Source organism: Schistocerca nitens, chromosome 11 (assembly GCF_023898315.1).
Source record: "Schistocerca nitens isolate TAMUIC-IGC-003100 chromosome 11, iqSchNite1.1, whole genome shotgun sequence".
NCBI classification, from domain to species: domain Eukaryota; kingdom Metazoa; phylum Arthropoda; class Insecta; order Orthoptera; family Acrididae; genus Schistocerca; species Schistocerca nitens.
The window spans coordinates 203,125,874-203,140,830 of record NC_064624.1 but is presented as its reverse complement, the minus strand read 5'-3'; the positions used below and the strand labels follow the sequence as shown (position 1 = coordinate 203,140,830).

Genomic DNA, 14,957 nt, shown 5'->3' with positions numbered 1-14,957 from the left:
GGGCAGTGCTCTGTGGTAAGAATTCGAGACTACAGTGCTGGGCAGGCTGGAAAGGATGCCACTGTCATAGTAACGTAACAGCCGAAGCGACAGTTCAGAAACAAAAGAAGCACGCCAGGTCAATATCATCAAAGATGTTTGTGCCGACGACTCATAAATAAACGCTGCAGGAACGTTACTCAGTATCCTCCAGTGCTACTGGTGAGACCAAACATGGTGCCACATCAACCACTAGAGCAGCTGCTGTCACAGTGACAGAGTGTGGAAGTTTTCACGGCACGGGCTTCAAGAAACTTGAATACATATACAACTTCGTGTTGTTAGTAATCTGGCGAAAAAAAGGCTATACAGGTCTTAATACCATTAGGATACATTAATGTTGTTCTGTAAGTTTACAGGAATGGGAATATAATACATTAAAATGATACATATGCACCAGTACATATTAACTTAGCTCGTCCCAAAGTACACTATAAAATGAAAACTATGCGAGATAAAAACAACTTGTTCGTAACAAAATGGCACTAAGATACATGTAAGACTTGAATAAATAACGGTATAATAATTAATTTTCTGGTTTATTTGTTTATTGACAAAACATTAATAAGAATGATATGTTTGTCTCTGACACCAGTATCAGAGGTTACACTGCTTTTTCTGTTGTTTTGTAAGTTTGTCTATTTTATTTTAAGACAACTGACTACTTGCATTTATGCTTTATAATGTTTTAACTTCTTATGTACTTGTACACGATCTACGAGCACTTGCTGTGCAGATTTCATGCGGCAACAACATTTCAGTTCTTGTGAAGTGTTTGGCCTGTGATGACGTAATCCACAGTCTACGCGTGAATTGCACACTAACTCGCGGCTCCACAGCCATCGGTCACAGTGTACGATCGCGGTATTCCTAGAAAACTGAAGTGCCGCCAGCACCAGCCGTAGGCGTAAACGCTACAACCTTTCTCTATTTTCCTTTAATGCCGTATGCAACAGCACTATTGGTAATTTTTGCTACATCTTTTCTCTAGCTTATTTTAATGCCATACATAGTAGTTCTGTTTGTAACATTGCTGTTCCTACCCTTCGATGGCCACAAATTCTGAAGATGGCTTAAATAAACGAATATTATTGTGACACTGACTGTCGATTTTGACCTAAATACAGCTTCATTAAATTTTAGAGTTTTTATCTGCAAGCAAAAAGGAATTTTGTATTACTCAGTAGAAATTTCAAAAGAGGTGAAGCAGACGACACAAGGATATCACCAAAAAGAAATCAACACAAACCCATCACAAAATGACAAAGTGTAGAAATTCACAAGAGAGGCCTACACTCTGGCGACATAACGAAAATGCCAACGTGACACACAAGTTGTTCGAGAGTCCGAGGGGGACGCACTGACAGTTTCTGAGGAGTGTACGAAAATGTAGAACAGCTGAAGCATTAAAAGCTCAGTCTTAATTTTTCTCCACTTTTTGTTAATCCAGCCTTTAAATTCGATGGACTGATATTGTATGAAGAATTCAGATTAGTAAAATGCGAGGTGACATCTCAGGTTTCTGGGGCTACGGTCACATTACAAGGAACTGAGCTATTCTTATACCTGGTGTAAGGCGGGCCCGAGGGAAGTGGTACGGCGGCACCTCCGCCGGTCTCTGGCAGCCGGGCGTCTTCCGACGAGCCGGTGTGGCGTCGCTGCCGGGGGCCACGGTCCGAGTGCACTCGGCGACCGGGCACGGACACTCCCAGGCCCCTGTGCAACAGCTGCTTCATGTCCCGGGGACGGAATTCACCGTTCTCCAATTTTTCCTCGTATTTCGGATCTGCAACCGACAAACACAGTAATCGTTTGATGGCTACATCCTGCACGCGTGCATCAACTGCATTGTAGCATTTTGTTGCCATAACATATTAATGAATTTCCAACTTGTCTGGGTTGCTTTTCAAATCAGTGTTATGCAAACACAAATAGTTTATTTTTATATTTACCCAGACATGTTTTCACACCAATGTGTTATCTTCTGTGGGTCAAATTTTTATTTCTGTAAAGTACAATATCATATTTGTAATAATTTAAGTGCTGTAGGCCTAATAAGTACAATATTTGCAATTTGCTTTGTTTGCTTTACACACACACATTATATTTACATCGCTAACTGAACTGTATTATTATACATTGATTTTAGTGCTCGTTTTCGTCGTCTTTTTTTTTTTTTTTTTTTTTTCAGCACGTCTTCTGCAAACTAGCCATGAAGAAACACCATAAAAAAGAAAAAAACAAAAAAGAAAGAGAGAGAGGACATACCTAATTTGTATGACTGTTAAGTGAGTGAGATATGCCTTCTTGCCCGAGATAGGTGTTTGTATGAATGTGAATGTGATCACTGCCACGGAAGTGATGAAAACATAATAGTTTGTCACAAAAGCTGCAACAAATGAATGCAAAAGTTTCCCAATAACACAGTTTCTCTGTGCTGTGTCAAAACATATGTTTTTAACATTTTTGAAGTTTCGTTCCATTTTGGAAGTCTGGACTCTTGAATTCAATTTTTGTGACATAGTTCACATCCGTTTCTTTGTCCCGTCCCCCCCCCCCCCCTTTTATGTGAGACGTGTGTGCTATCTTGCCCGCTCTCATTATTCATCACCTTCACTTGCGACAGTAACGAATTCTTACCAAATGACTCATATTCTATAACTAATGTATAGTATGACAACTGCCAAGATTACAGAAGGAGAACAAACATTTCAATGACTGGACGGACAGTTCATTATGTTGCAAAAATAAATAAAAATAAGGAATGGCAGAAGAGCGTTTCAAACATGGATTGCCCACTTGGCAGTTCAACACCACGACCACTTACCCACTACGCTGTTCCTGTTTCAGGCTGTTCTTTATTGCACTTCTTATTCACTGTTTCTATTTTGCTTTTTTTCCCCCACAGTTCAGTATACCTTCTTCCTGTTTTCATGCTTGATCTGTGTTCAGTTTCTGATAGACTATCCACAGGGCCGTCCTACCACTACAGACATGCCAACTTTCAAAAGTGAAAAATCAGGAGAATTTTAGCGGTGTACTATTGTGAATTACAACACATCCCTGACGATTAAAGTTGCAATAATTCAATAACAGTAACAATTCAATTACATTTGCTTTATCATTTACATGTAACTACTAAATAATGGACATACCTGAGCCTTTGGACTGTTCACTCAACATGCTGAACAATATGAATGATGAGCTCTGCAGGTTTCTTTGGATTCACACACATTCAAATGAGGCACTCTCGAGAGAACTACAGTTCGAAATTACGATCCGTGGAAACAAATTAACGTATATTAGATTTCCGTTTTGACATTAGCACAGTTTTTGCATGAATAAATCACTGTTAAATGATCACACGCTTTCATTTCATAATGCAACCCATATTTGCATGGCATCTTATATCCGTAAGACATCTTTCCCAAATTTAAATCAATTTTATACAGTATGTAGATGTTAGGCTTAGCTGGTGCTACCAGAAGCAGAGGAAAGTGGCACTAGTTGAAAGATATTCATTTGTCTCCGAACGCTGCCAACAATAAGTTCCTTACTTCCTTGTAGATACGAAGCGCGAGCTACACCTACTGCCACTCCCGGCAACCACCGCACCAATCTACCAAGTTAACACAGACAAGTAGCAGCCGTACCTTGTCATCCACCAATGTATCGAAGGCGCAGGATTTTCAAATAGTAAGGAAAGTATTGAAACTGCTCTGAAAATCGGGAGATCTTGCCTTCTGGAGTCTCCCGCTTAAATCGGGAGAGTTGGCACGTCTGCCACTAAATCTGAGGGGGCGGGGTTACAGTGAGGAGTTTCCCTTGCTAGTGCCACACATTTTACAGTTTCTATACTGTTAAAGTCTGTTATCTGTGGTATGGCGCCAGCAATGAACAGCAAATGGCAACTCGAGGTCACCACCCAGGCTCCAGTAAATTGTTCCCAACCATCAGGCTGACACTATGCCTGTCGCCTCTGCCCAGATTTCAGTTGTTATCCGCCTGTTTGTCAGAGCCAATAGGCTAACATTATGCTCTTCTCACGATGTAGCCCTCCTGGAAGGACCTGTGCCAACTCTTGTTGCCACACTGTTTTCCCGACTTCACCTCATCACCAATTATTCTGCAGTCATTACACTACAGACAACTGTGTGCGCAATCTGTCGGTATGTGGTTCCGATGTCTCTAACACCAAAGATTTGCCCTTCCCCCGACATCAAAAACACGGCAAAAAGTTGCAGCGACATTACACACAACGAACAGCCACCGACTACTTACACCATTTTTCATTAACGGGAACAGCTTTTTTCTGCACCGAACATAAATGTGCAACAGCATGAAACATATAGTGGACGTGTAGAAATACTGGAATATTAGTTCGATAACAGTAAGTGACTATGTTCAAGATGTAACAGCTTCCATTTCTGTAGATGTGTATATAACGAGGTCAGGGTGTAGCCTGGGATGTCCATTCAAACAAAAATTTCCCTCATGACCGTAAGTCATCAAACGTAAGACTGATGAGCTACAGCCATAAAGCAACAGCCGATCATTGAAGCTAAAGTGGGTGCATCAAATGTGGAGTCAATGTATTCCCATACACGGCCCTAAAGCAGGCAGAAGTGACGTCACAGTCAGCATCTAGAGTACGTACAGCCATAACACGGCAGGCCATCGGCAGTCATTCCACTAGACAATGGCCGATTACAGCTAGGTCAAATTGTCGTGGTGTTTTAGCTACTAGACATCACTCGAGACTCTAAACCTTTCAATCTTTTCTATCAGTGACGAATGTAGGAAAAGAGAAGTAGGTGACAGCCAGGTTGCTACTGGCCGCGGAACTCACCGAGCATCCAGTAGTTGCCCTTCCCTGCGCTGTCCTTCTGAGGCACATTGATGAAGCACCTGTTACGAGACAGGTTGTTGCTCAACGCTTTCTGCCGCATCTTCTTCTTGCGTTTGAAGTAGGGGAAACGCTTCACGATGTAGGCGTAGATCTCGGACACCCTCGCCCTCCTGTCAGACAGACAAATGCACGAAGTTCACTCCAGATCATTCAAAGACGGCTGTGAGTTGGGACTAGCAATGAAAGGCACTTTTTGGTACATTTACTAGGGGTGTCTGAGAAGTCACCGAACCCCCTCGAGTTTGTACGGTCGGAGAAATAAGTACTCGTTTTATAGGTTTCCTCCTTTTAGGCTGACGAGAAACACTGTTTTCGACATTGTATTGCCTCATTTTATTTGTTGACAAGATTGGGGACTGTGAATTTATGACATTCTGCTACCACGGAGGCAAAATAACACTGGGCTGACAAAGTAAGGACATAAAAAGTACATTAGCGTAGGCAAATAGTGGATTCTCAAAGAAGGCTACAAGTATCAAACATGGGCATTAGTGTGAGGAAGAAATTTCTGAGAATGTATTTTTAGAGAATAGCAATGTACGGAAGTGATTACGGCCTGTGGGAAAACTGAACAAGAAGACATTCGGTGCATCTAAAAATGTGGTCTAATACAAAGATATTGAAAATTAGGTGGGCTGATGAGGAATGAGAAGGTACTGCACAGAATCACTGAATTTGAGAAATATATGGAAAAAACTGACAAGGAGATGGGACACACATTAAGACATCAGGTGCACGGTACCGGATGGAACTGTCGAGTGTAAAATCTGAAGGGGAAGACAGAGATTGTGATATTTCTAATAAATAACTGAGGATATGTGGAAAAGTGCTCCTTCGAGATGGGGAGGTCGGTGGAAGACAGAAAGTAAGGCATGCCGCATCAAGCCAGTCCGAAGACTGATTACTCACAAAGAAACAAAAAACGAAAATAATGGTTATTGATGTTATATGGAGCAGTTATACTAATACGATGAGCTGACAAAGTGAAACGTGGAGAAATACATTAAACCATCTTTAAAGTTGATGACCACAACACCACTACCTTATGTCGACCACGAGTGTAAGATACCGTGGGAACTGCCAAACTAAGGTGGGACATATTAAGGGTGGTGTAGTCTATTTTCATGAAGGTATTTATTACTTCGCAGCAGTGCTACCAACCTGTTTGGTGACTGCGCTATGGCCATAGCACTGAGCTCCGTGTAGGAGAACAGCGGCCTCTTTTTGGCAGTAAGGGCAGAGCCAGCCACGCTCGAGCGCCGCTCCTCGCCTGCTCCGTCGTCAGTGCCACGAGAGGCGGAGGTCAGAACAGCCGCGTCATCCGGAGACGTCGTCCCGTCCGACACCGGAATGTGGTCCTCGCGGCGGCCGTCGCCAGGGTGGGACGAGTCGGGGGCGGCACGACCGGTGCTGCCAATTTTGGAGCACGACAGGCTTGTCGAGGTCGGGGTAGCAGTCCTGTTTCGGTGAGACAAAAACGGCATTCAGTGGTACAGGGTTCGAGGAGCTCTATATTGGTTAAAGAAAGTGATTCGAACGGAAGAACACGAGATATTTAGAACTTGAGCCAAAATGGAAATCCGAGATGCAAAAATGAATGGGAAACTTCAATAAAGGTAGAAGAACGTTAAGAGTTCTTGCTGTCTATCTCCACAAAATCAAACGGCAGATTAACCACAGCTGCGGCTGCAACAAAGCGGGCCCTCCGGGACACTTGTCACAGGACAGCGCACTCCACAGAGATGCAGCAGGTAATAGTGGTCCCCATGCACAGCAGATGCTGTGACCCGAAGCACTGCTGAGGCGTGTGTAGACCCGCCACATCCGACAGTATTCCAGTCACAGTATCCGGAAGCGCCGAGCAGGATTTCACACGGAATTTGACCGCATTTCGGCATGCAAACATCGAGAGAAAACGGAGATCAGAGACCACTGAATGAAAGAGTTTTCAAGACTGTCCACGCTGCTGGTGTTAGTGACGACGGAAATGTCGATCCGAAGAAGTTACGGTGAACCGTAGAGTCACTACTCAACTTCCACAGTGGAAATTAGGCTGATGCCCAAGGAATCTAGCCACTGCAGTGGCTGGCAGGAGAACCCTAGTAAACTAACATCAACGGAAGTGTACTGATTTTACTCACAGAATCTGTAGACCCATAGTAGTGTTAGTACACAGTCTTAAAAAAAATTAATAATAATAATAATAATAATGAGGACCCAAGAGACATGTTTGGATGTCAATGTAACGTTGTAGGCTTACACGCCAACAGCGAGTATTTAAATTATTTGAGCTTCTGTTCTCTGCGACAGGTAGAATAACCACTGAAAACTAGTCTCTCCCAATTTTTCAGATTTTGCTGCAATGATTACAAGACTTTTGCAAGAAAACAGTTTTTTTTTCCCCCTCATAGTTTGCCTTGATGTTCCTGAAGATAGAGATAAAGATGCAGAAACAGTAATCTACTGATAAGAATCACTGGCATTGTCGTATTCACAGCATTCATCAACAGCACAACTGACTGTCTTGTCTAATTTTTTTCACTCGAAATGATAAAGTGCAGTTTGCAAGCAACGTGATTGACTGGCTTTATTCGCAGCTTTTATGGGATATAAAGAAGCTTCATCTTCACATCAACTACGACTTCCTCTGCAGTATTACCCATTAATGACCTCTCCTCTACACATTTACTTGAGGTAAACTTCATAGTTTTGCAACTTCCTTCTCAGCACAATTTCCTGAATCTAACCAGGTCAAAGCAGCCCGTAAATCAGCAATGTTCATCTGCCTTGCAATTCAAAGTAGTGAGTCTCTTAGATGTTCCTAGGTAACACACTCCTAAGCAGTTCTATATCTTTCAAACAGCTTTCCTATCACATTTTTTTCATTTTGACATGTATCTCATGCTTTCTGTAAACTCTTCTTCCATTTATAGAATCCATGTTCAGAGTTGTACATTGCTTAAGTTTAAGCATTTTCTCTCTCCTGATTAACCAACAAATTTACAACCTTTTCTTTGCATCTGAAAACTGTTAAAGCATATGTTTCCTTTAGGCTAGCAAGATACTGTATTTACATTATGGACTTTAATTAGCAGAAAAGTCATCATTCGAAGCACAATTCAGAGAATCGTCAAGAGTTATTTCCCGTTTTTTCTTCTTTCGCAATTTCTAATGAAATGCCGACATCATTCAAATGAATGTCAAAAAAATTAACTAATAAATAACACATGCGTAAGCCCTCAGGAGAAGTAGGTGATTCTGATTTCATACCACGTTCTTTGTGTTTCACATTTGCAAGGTTGGAAATATTAACTGGATTCCACATTACTGCTACTCTGGAACATGCGCAAACACAAATGCTATCAGCATGCATATACCAAGATATCACACTTAAAATTAATTCAGTTTTGTGTCCTTTGTTAACACTTAGTGATACTACAAAGCCAACTGATAATTATTAAGGATATTGAAGGTGTTGCAAGTCCGTGCGAATAGTAACTGTGCACAACTGTGTCAGAGAAACTATCAACGGAAACTGAAATTTGGCCTAAATTACGATCGCGTTGTACTGCGTTATTTGTTTCCTGATCTGTCGTCGACCGAGGACGTGCCATCCGTGTCGCACACGCACTGTCTGCTACAGCTGCATCACAGTTTTACATCTCGTCAACCATCTGGCGAGCTGTGAATTTGGCAAATTTCAAAATATTTTTAAAATACTTTCATTATTCTTTATCAGCTAAAATTCTGACATTATGTTTCCTTTGGTGTATTTTTCCTGTACAAAAATTTTGGGACAGGTTTTGACATGTCAGATTGATAGTTCCCTTGTGAATGAAAGCTACTGACAAATAGAATTGCACCCCTCATACTGGCATAACCTATGGCCTTGCTGCAGTGGTAACATCAGTTCCCATAGGATCACCAAAGTTAAGCACTGTCGAGTTGGGCTAGCACTCGGATGGGTGACCGTCCGGTCTGCCGAGCGCTGTCGGCGAGCGGGGTTCACTCAGCCCTCGTGAGGCAAACTGAGGAGCTACTTGACTCTACTTTACTGAGAAGTAGCGGCTCCGGTCTCGTAAGCTGACACATGGCCAGGAGAGGGTGTGCTGACCAAATACTCCTCCGTACCCACATCCAGTGGTGCACGTATTCTGAGGATGACACGGCGACCAGTCAGTACCGTTGGGCCTTCGTAGCCTGATCGGCAGAGTTTAGTTTAGTTTTATACTGGCATAATGCTGTCTTTCTGTGCTGTGGAAACTTTTCTGTTTTTCGGTATAGAAAGTTCTCATTTGCATTGAATGTAACTTCGTCGGTGTTCATTCACAAAGTAAATTCATAAACAAGTTGTACTATATTTTTATGATGTGCTAGCTCCAATACTAACTGACCTTGATCTGAAAGAGTATTCTGTTTCTCACTGGAGTGTCCCAATCATGTTAGTGTTTGTGTCTTTTTCAAAAATTTGAGCTTTTTCAAGAATCTGATCAAGATGAGAAAAAATCACATAAGAACTAGAATCCTCAACAAAATGGAGAAAAATTACGTGCCTGCCTGGCTAGCCGTGTGGTCTAATGCACTGCTCCCCGAGCAGAAAGGCGTTCCAGTCCCCGGCACGTATCCACCCAGCGGATTTATGTCGAGGTCCTGTGTGCCAGCCAGCTGGTGGACGGTTTTTAAGGCAGTCTTCCATCTACCTCGGTAAACGTGGACTGGTTGCCCTTATTCCGTCTCAGCCCGTGTAGGCGACTGTTGTGCAAACACCGTTTCCACGTGCGCATACACCATAATGACTCTACCACACAAACATTTGGGGTTACACTCGTCCGGTGTGAGACGTTCCTTGGGGGATCCATTGGGGGCCGAACCGTACAATAACCGTGGGTTCGGTGTGGGGCAGCGGTGGGGTGAGTGGACTGCTGTGGTCTGTTGTGGGTTTGGGAACCACTGAGGGCTACAACGGGATGAAGCCCCTCCATTGTTTCTAGGTCCCTGGTTTAATACATACATACATACATACATACATACAAGTATAGAAAATTACTTTGTCACAGATTTGGAAGTGCTAATCATTGTCTGGGGCTTCCCCAAATTTAGACATTTTCTTTTCTGTCACGCAAGTAAAGTGTATTTTGATCACAAAGCTTTACAATTTCTGATGACAAAAAGTTACATTATGCTCATTTCGAGCCGTGAATATGTTCTGCATAACTGAGAGAGATGGTCTGTTTGAATTACACTGAAGCACCAAAGAAAGCGGTACAGGCATGCGTATTCAAGTGCAGAGATACGTAAACACAGAACGCGGCACTGCAGTCGGCAATGCCTACATAAGACCAGTGTCTGGCACAGTTGTTAGATCCGTTACTGCTGCTACAATGGCACATTATGAAGACTTAACGGAGGTCGAACACGGTGTTACAGTCAGTGTACGAGCAACGGGACACAGCATCTCCGAGGTAGTGATGATTTTAGCGTACGGCCATTTCACGAGAGTATCAAGAATATCAGGAATCTGGTGAAACATCAAATCTCTGCATTGCTGCGGCCGGAAAAAGATCCTGCAAGAATGGGACCAATAACGACTGAAAGGAATTGTTCAACGGACAGAAGTGCAGCCCTTCTACAAATTGCTGCAGATTTTAATGCTGGGCCATCAACAAGTGTCACTGTGTGAACCATTCAATGAAACATCATCGATATGGGCTTTCGGAATGGAAGGCCCACTGCATCACACAAATCTTTACGCCTCGCCTTAACCCATCAACTGGACTGGAAACGTGTTGACGATTGGAAACATGTTGCCCGGTCGGACGAGTCTCGCTTCAAATTGTATCGAGCGGATGGACGTGTACGGGTATGGAGACAACCTCACGAATCCGTGGACTCTGCGTGTCAGCAGGGGACTGTTCAAGCTGTCGAAGGCCCTGTAATGGTGTGGGGCGTGTGCAGTTGGAGTAATACGGGACCCCCGATACGTCTAGATACGATCCTGACAGCTGACATGTATGTAAGCATCCAGTCTTATCTCCTGCACCCATTCACGTCCATTGTGCACTCCAGTGGACTTGGACAATTCCAGCGGGACAATGCGACACCCCACACATCCAGAATTGCAACAGAGTGACTCCAGGAACACTCTTCTGAGTTTAAACACTTTTGCTTGTCACCAAACTCCCCAGACATGAACATTATTGAGCACAGCTGGGGTGCCTCGCAACTTGCCGTTCAGAAGAGATCTCCACGCCCTCGTACTCTTGCAGATTTAGGGACACCCTGCACGATTCACGGTTGTCAATTCCAACCAGCACTACTTCAGACATTAGTCTAGTCTACGCCATGTCGTGCTGCGGCACTTCTGCGTTCTTGCGGGGGACCTACACAATATTAGGCGGATGTACCAGTTTCTCTGGCTCTTCAGTGTAATAACACGGGGAGACGTTGCAACGATCTACTACTTTTTTTTACTGACAGGATAAATAATGAAAACATCATTACAAAAGATAGATAGGGAGAGTACAGCACAGTGACAAAGCAGACAACAATGCAATCAACACCGACGATTAGCTCGCTGCCCTGCTGCACGAACATCTGTTGTCAGTACGGCACGAAATACCCCGACTGCTGCCGGCTGCTACCGATCAAAACTGGGGAGTTCATACGCTGCTGTAGTTCCCAGAACCTGGACTGTACAGTGTTGTGTGTCATTTTGTTTGTTGACTGTGTGTTCCATTGTAGGCCTTACAAAGATGAGTACTGTAACAAAACAGAGGAAATTTGTGCGTTTGCATCTAAAATTAGAAGCACTAAGACGACATGACAAAGGAGAAACAGTAAAAAAACTTGCTCTCTAATATGGTGTCGGTGAAGTTACTGTTGGTGACTGGCGAAGAAACCGACTTAAATTGGAACAGTTTTCTTCACAGAAATGCTCACAAGAATCTCTCAGTCGAAGAAGTATAAAGAAGTCAGACTTCGAAGAAACGAGTGAGGCATTGTTCATGTGGTTTACCGAACAGAGACAGAAGGGTGCTCCGATTTCTAGCCCAATTTTGCAAGAGAAAGCATTGTTTTTCAGAAACCAGCTGCAGGAAGGAGATGACAATTTCGCCGCTAGCGTGGGCTGGCTCGACAAGTGGAAGAAGAGGTATGGAGTGCGTCAACTAGACGTATGTGGAGATAAACTCTCTGGTGACGCTCAGGTCGTTTCAAAATTTATCGTCAAGTTCAAAAACATCATAACTGACGAAAATTTGTCTAATGAACAAATATATAACTGTGACGAAACTGGGCTAAATTTTAAAATGTTACCAGCAAGAACACTTGCTTCTTGTGAAGAAAAAAGTTCTCCTGGGGAAAAAAAAAGCAAAGAGCGGCTCACACTTATTGTAGCTTCAAATGCAACTGGAAACCACAAACTACAACTAGTTGTGATTCGGAAGTGTGTCAAGCCAAGAGCATTCAAGAATGTATCCATCTCAACTCTTCCGGTTGTCTACACACATCAGAATAATGCCTGGATTAATCAGGAAATCTTGAAGAACTGGTTTTTTAACTCATTTGTGCTTGACTGCAAGAATTTTTTAAAAGAAAAGGGACTGCCATGCAAAGCAACTTTGCTCACGGATAATGCGTCCTCACATCCAAGTGCAGGAGAACTGCAATGCGACGGTATCCGCACCTCGTTTTTCCCACCAAACATTACCCGTCTCATTCAGCCCACGGATCAGGGCGTTCTGGAATGTCTAAAAAAAAGTATCAACAACGATTGCTACAGACAATACTGCATTCCAAAGACAAAGAAAACATTGTAGGAGCTCTGAAGAAAGTGACTTTGAAGGACGTCGTGTACTAGATTAGCGAATCTCGGAGCGAAATAAAGTCCGACACAATTTCTAGGTCATCGAGGAAAATTCTATAGGAAAGTATGCCAGACACAGAAACTGAAGATTTAGCAGATGAAGACGATCCACCATTGTGTAATTTAATCAGAAGATTGCCAGGGTGTGAAGAGGCAGAAGAGGTGGAAGTAGGTGAGTGGTTAAATTCGGACGGACAGTTGGAAGTGACAGACTCTTCTATAATTGACACCGTTAACATTCCATCACAGTGTGAGAGTGACGAGGATGACGAGGCAGAGGCTGCTCCGGTGACGAGTCACGCCGACGGCTACGCTACTCTCGAGTCCGCCATATGCTACGTGGAACAACAGCCTGAGGCGACACCAACTGACATACTGCTCCTAAGACGGCGGGGTGAGATTGCTGCGAGGAAACGTTGCAGCTTCACCGAACAAAAGACACTTTACTATTACTTGTCTAAATAAATAATTATTGTTATTCTGCCAATGCAAATGCATGTGTAAATACTTTTATTTTAATAAAGTTCATATTTTGACCTGTATTACTTAAAATATCACAATATTTCTTTTTCCCATTTAAATTTCGACAGTCCGAGTTTTCGAAAGTTCGAGGTGGTTCTACCGTATCTTCCTTCGCCGTTGGCATTGTCGTTGTTACCGTGAGGCACCGTTATACCGAGAGGAAAGGCGCGTCTATCTTAGAGCATGAGATATGATGACCTTAAGCCCTTGACAACACACAACGGTCACGGTAGCACCTGATTCCAGAATAGCTGCAGTAGTTAGGATCTACGAACTACCCCCTCTTGACCAGGTCCCCAAAACTTAACTCGTAACGAGATCCCTTCGAAGCAAATTGTCATAACGATCGTCTATAAAGGCTTCGTAAAACGATAAGAAATGTTACAGTTTATGGAATAATAACAGATACGACCAAACTGTCTTGTCTCTTCTGCTTTATTTAACATAACTTCGTTCACAGTTTCATTTCGCATTCACCACTCATTCACCGAAACCCTTTGATGAACAGTTTTGGTTGCTTGACACCAACAGTCAATGATAATGATACAGTTTTTCTCCTTTTTATAAATTGAAGCCCGCTCTCCACGATATAATTAATTAAAAAAAAAAGGGTCTCAATACCGCGTCCCTTGTGGGATGCGAATAGACTTATCCCGGAATTGACCGCCCTGTAGGTGTACTCAATTTAATGACCACACTTCGCTATCCGCTATTTCTCATAACTGAATGTCCATTTGTTAGTATGATTATACACTGTAGCTATTTAAAATTCGCCCCTATATTTTTCACAATGCACAATTAGCACTTCGTTACTTTTTTTTTTTACCTTCTAAGAGTAAACGGAAAAAATGACGCCGTATCGTCGGCTTCGTCGATATAAAGCAAAACACCTCAATATGCCCAATTTTCTCTCTTCTTATAGGATCGGCTACCTTACTCATTAATTTACTACATAGTATTTCCAATAACACTAAACAGGTATCGCCGTTATATTTTAATTGTATTCAAAAGCATGTTACTACTATTATTATGACCGACCAAATCGTAACAAATCATGCGGCGTGCATTTTTAACGATAACTTTACGCTATTCAAGTTCCATTACAGCTATCTTGACTCTTAATGTTACACGGTTCCGGTCCCATTCACCTCGAACTATCGAGACTGTACTGTATCTGCAGGGTGTGTCAGAAGGAGAAGCCATCTGTTATCTCACATAAGGTACTCTCGTTCCCAATTAATAGTGTGGGGACAGAACTGGATCTGTTTGCAGCACCACCAAACCACACAACAGTTCCCATCATTTCTCTGCAGGTGTGGAGCTCACCTCCATGTTTATTTCACCCTGTTGCATTGTGAGGCAGCGAAAAGTGTCTTTGTCGGGTTCACGGGTCATTTTGTAAGGGAAGTAGGACGGACTGAGGATTTGACACATAGCAACAGTAGTCACAGCTGTGGCGAACTCTCCTCCAATGTCAGTGGACAAAACCTGTATTTACGCTCAGTATCACCAAGCATCCAATCAATAGTAACCCACAAGTTACTACACCTCTACACTACAGCTGCAGTACATTCGATCAGCGTTATCGTTCGGCACCTCCGGGTACTTCCGCCTGAGGCCGCA

General features: G+C 42.9%; 1 protein-coding gene across 1 annotated transcript in view; it reads right to left on the bottom strand.

The window, feature by feature from the left end:
• The window catches only part of LOC126212787 (uncharacterized), a 104,622-nt gene that overhangs the window by 45,692 nt on the left and 43,973 nt on the right, over window positions 1-14,957 (bottom strand). Inside the window, exons 7-9 of the mRNA XM_049940190.1 lie at window positions 6,110-6,406; window positions 4,889-5,058; window positions 1,606-1,825 (exon numbers count right to left, since the gene is read on the bottom strand). Coding sequence (XP_049796147.1) covers window positions 1,606-1,825; window positions 4,889-5,058; window positions 6,110-6,406 — 687 coding nt within the window. The remainder of the gene's footprint in view (window positions 1-1,605; window positions 1,826-4,888; window positions 5,059-6,109; window positions 6,407-14,957) is intronic.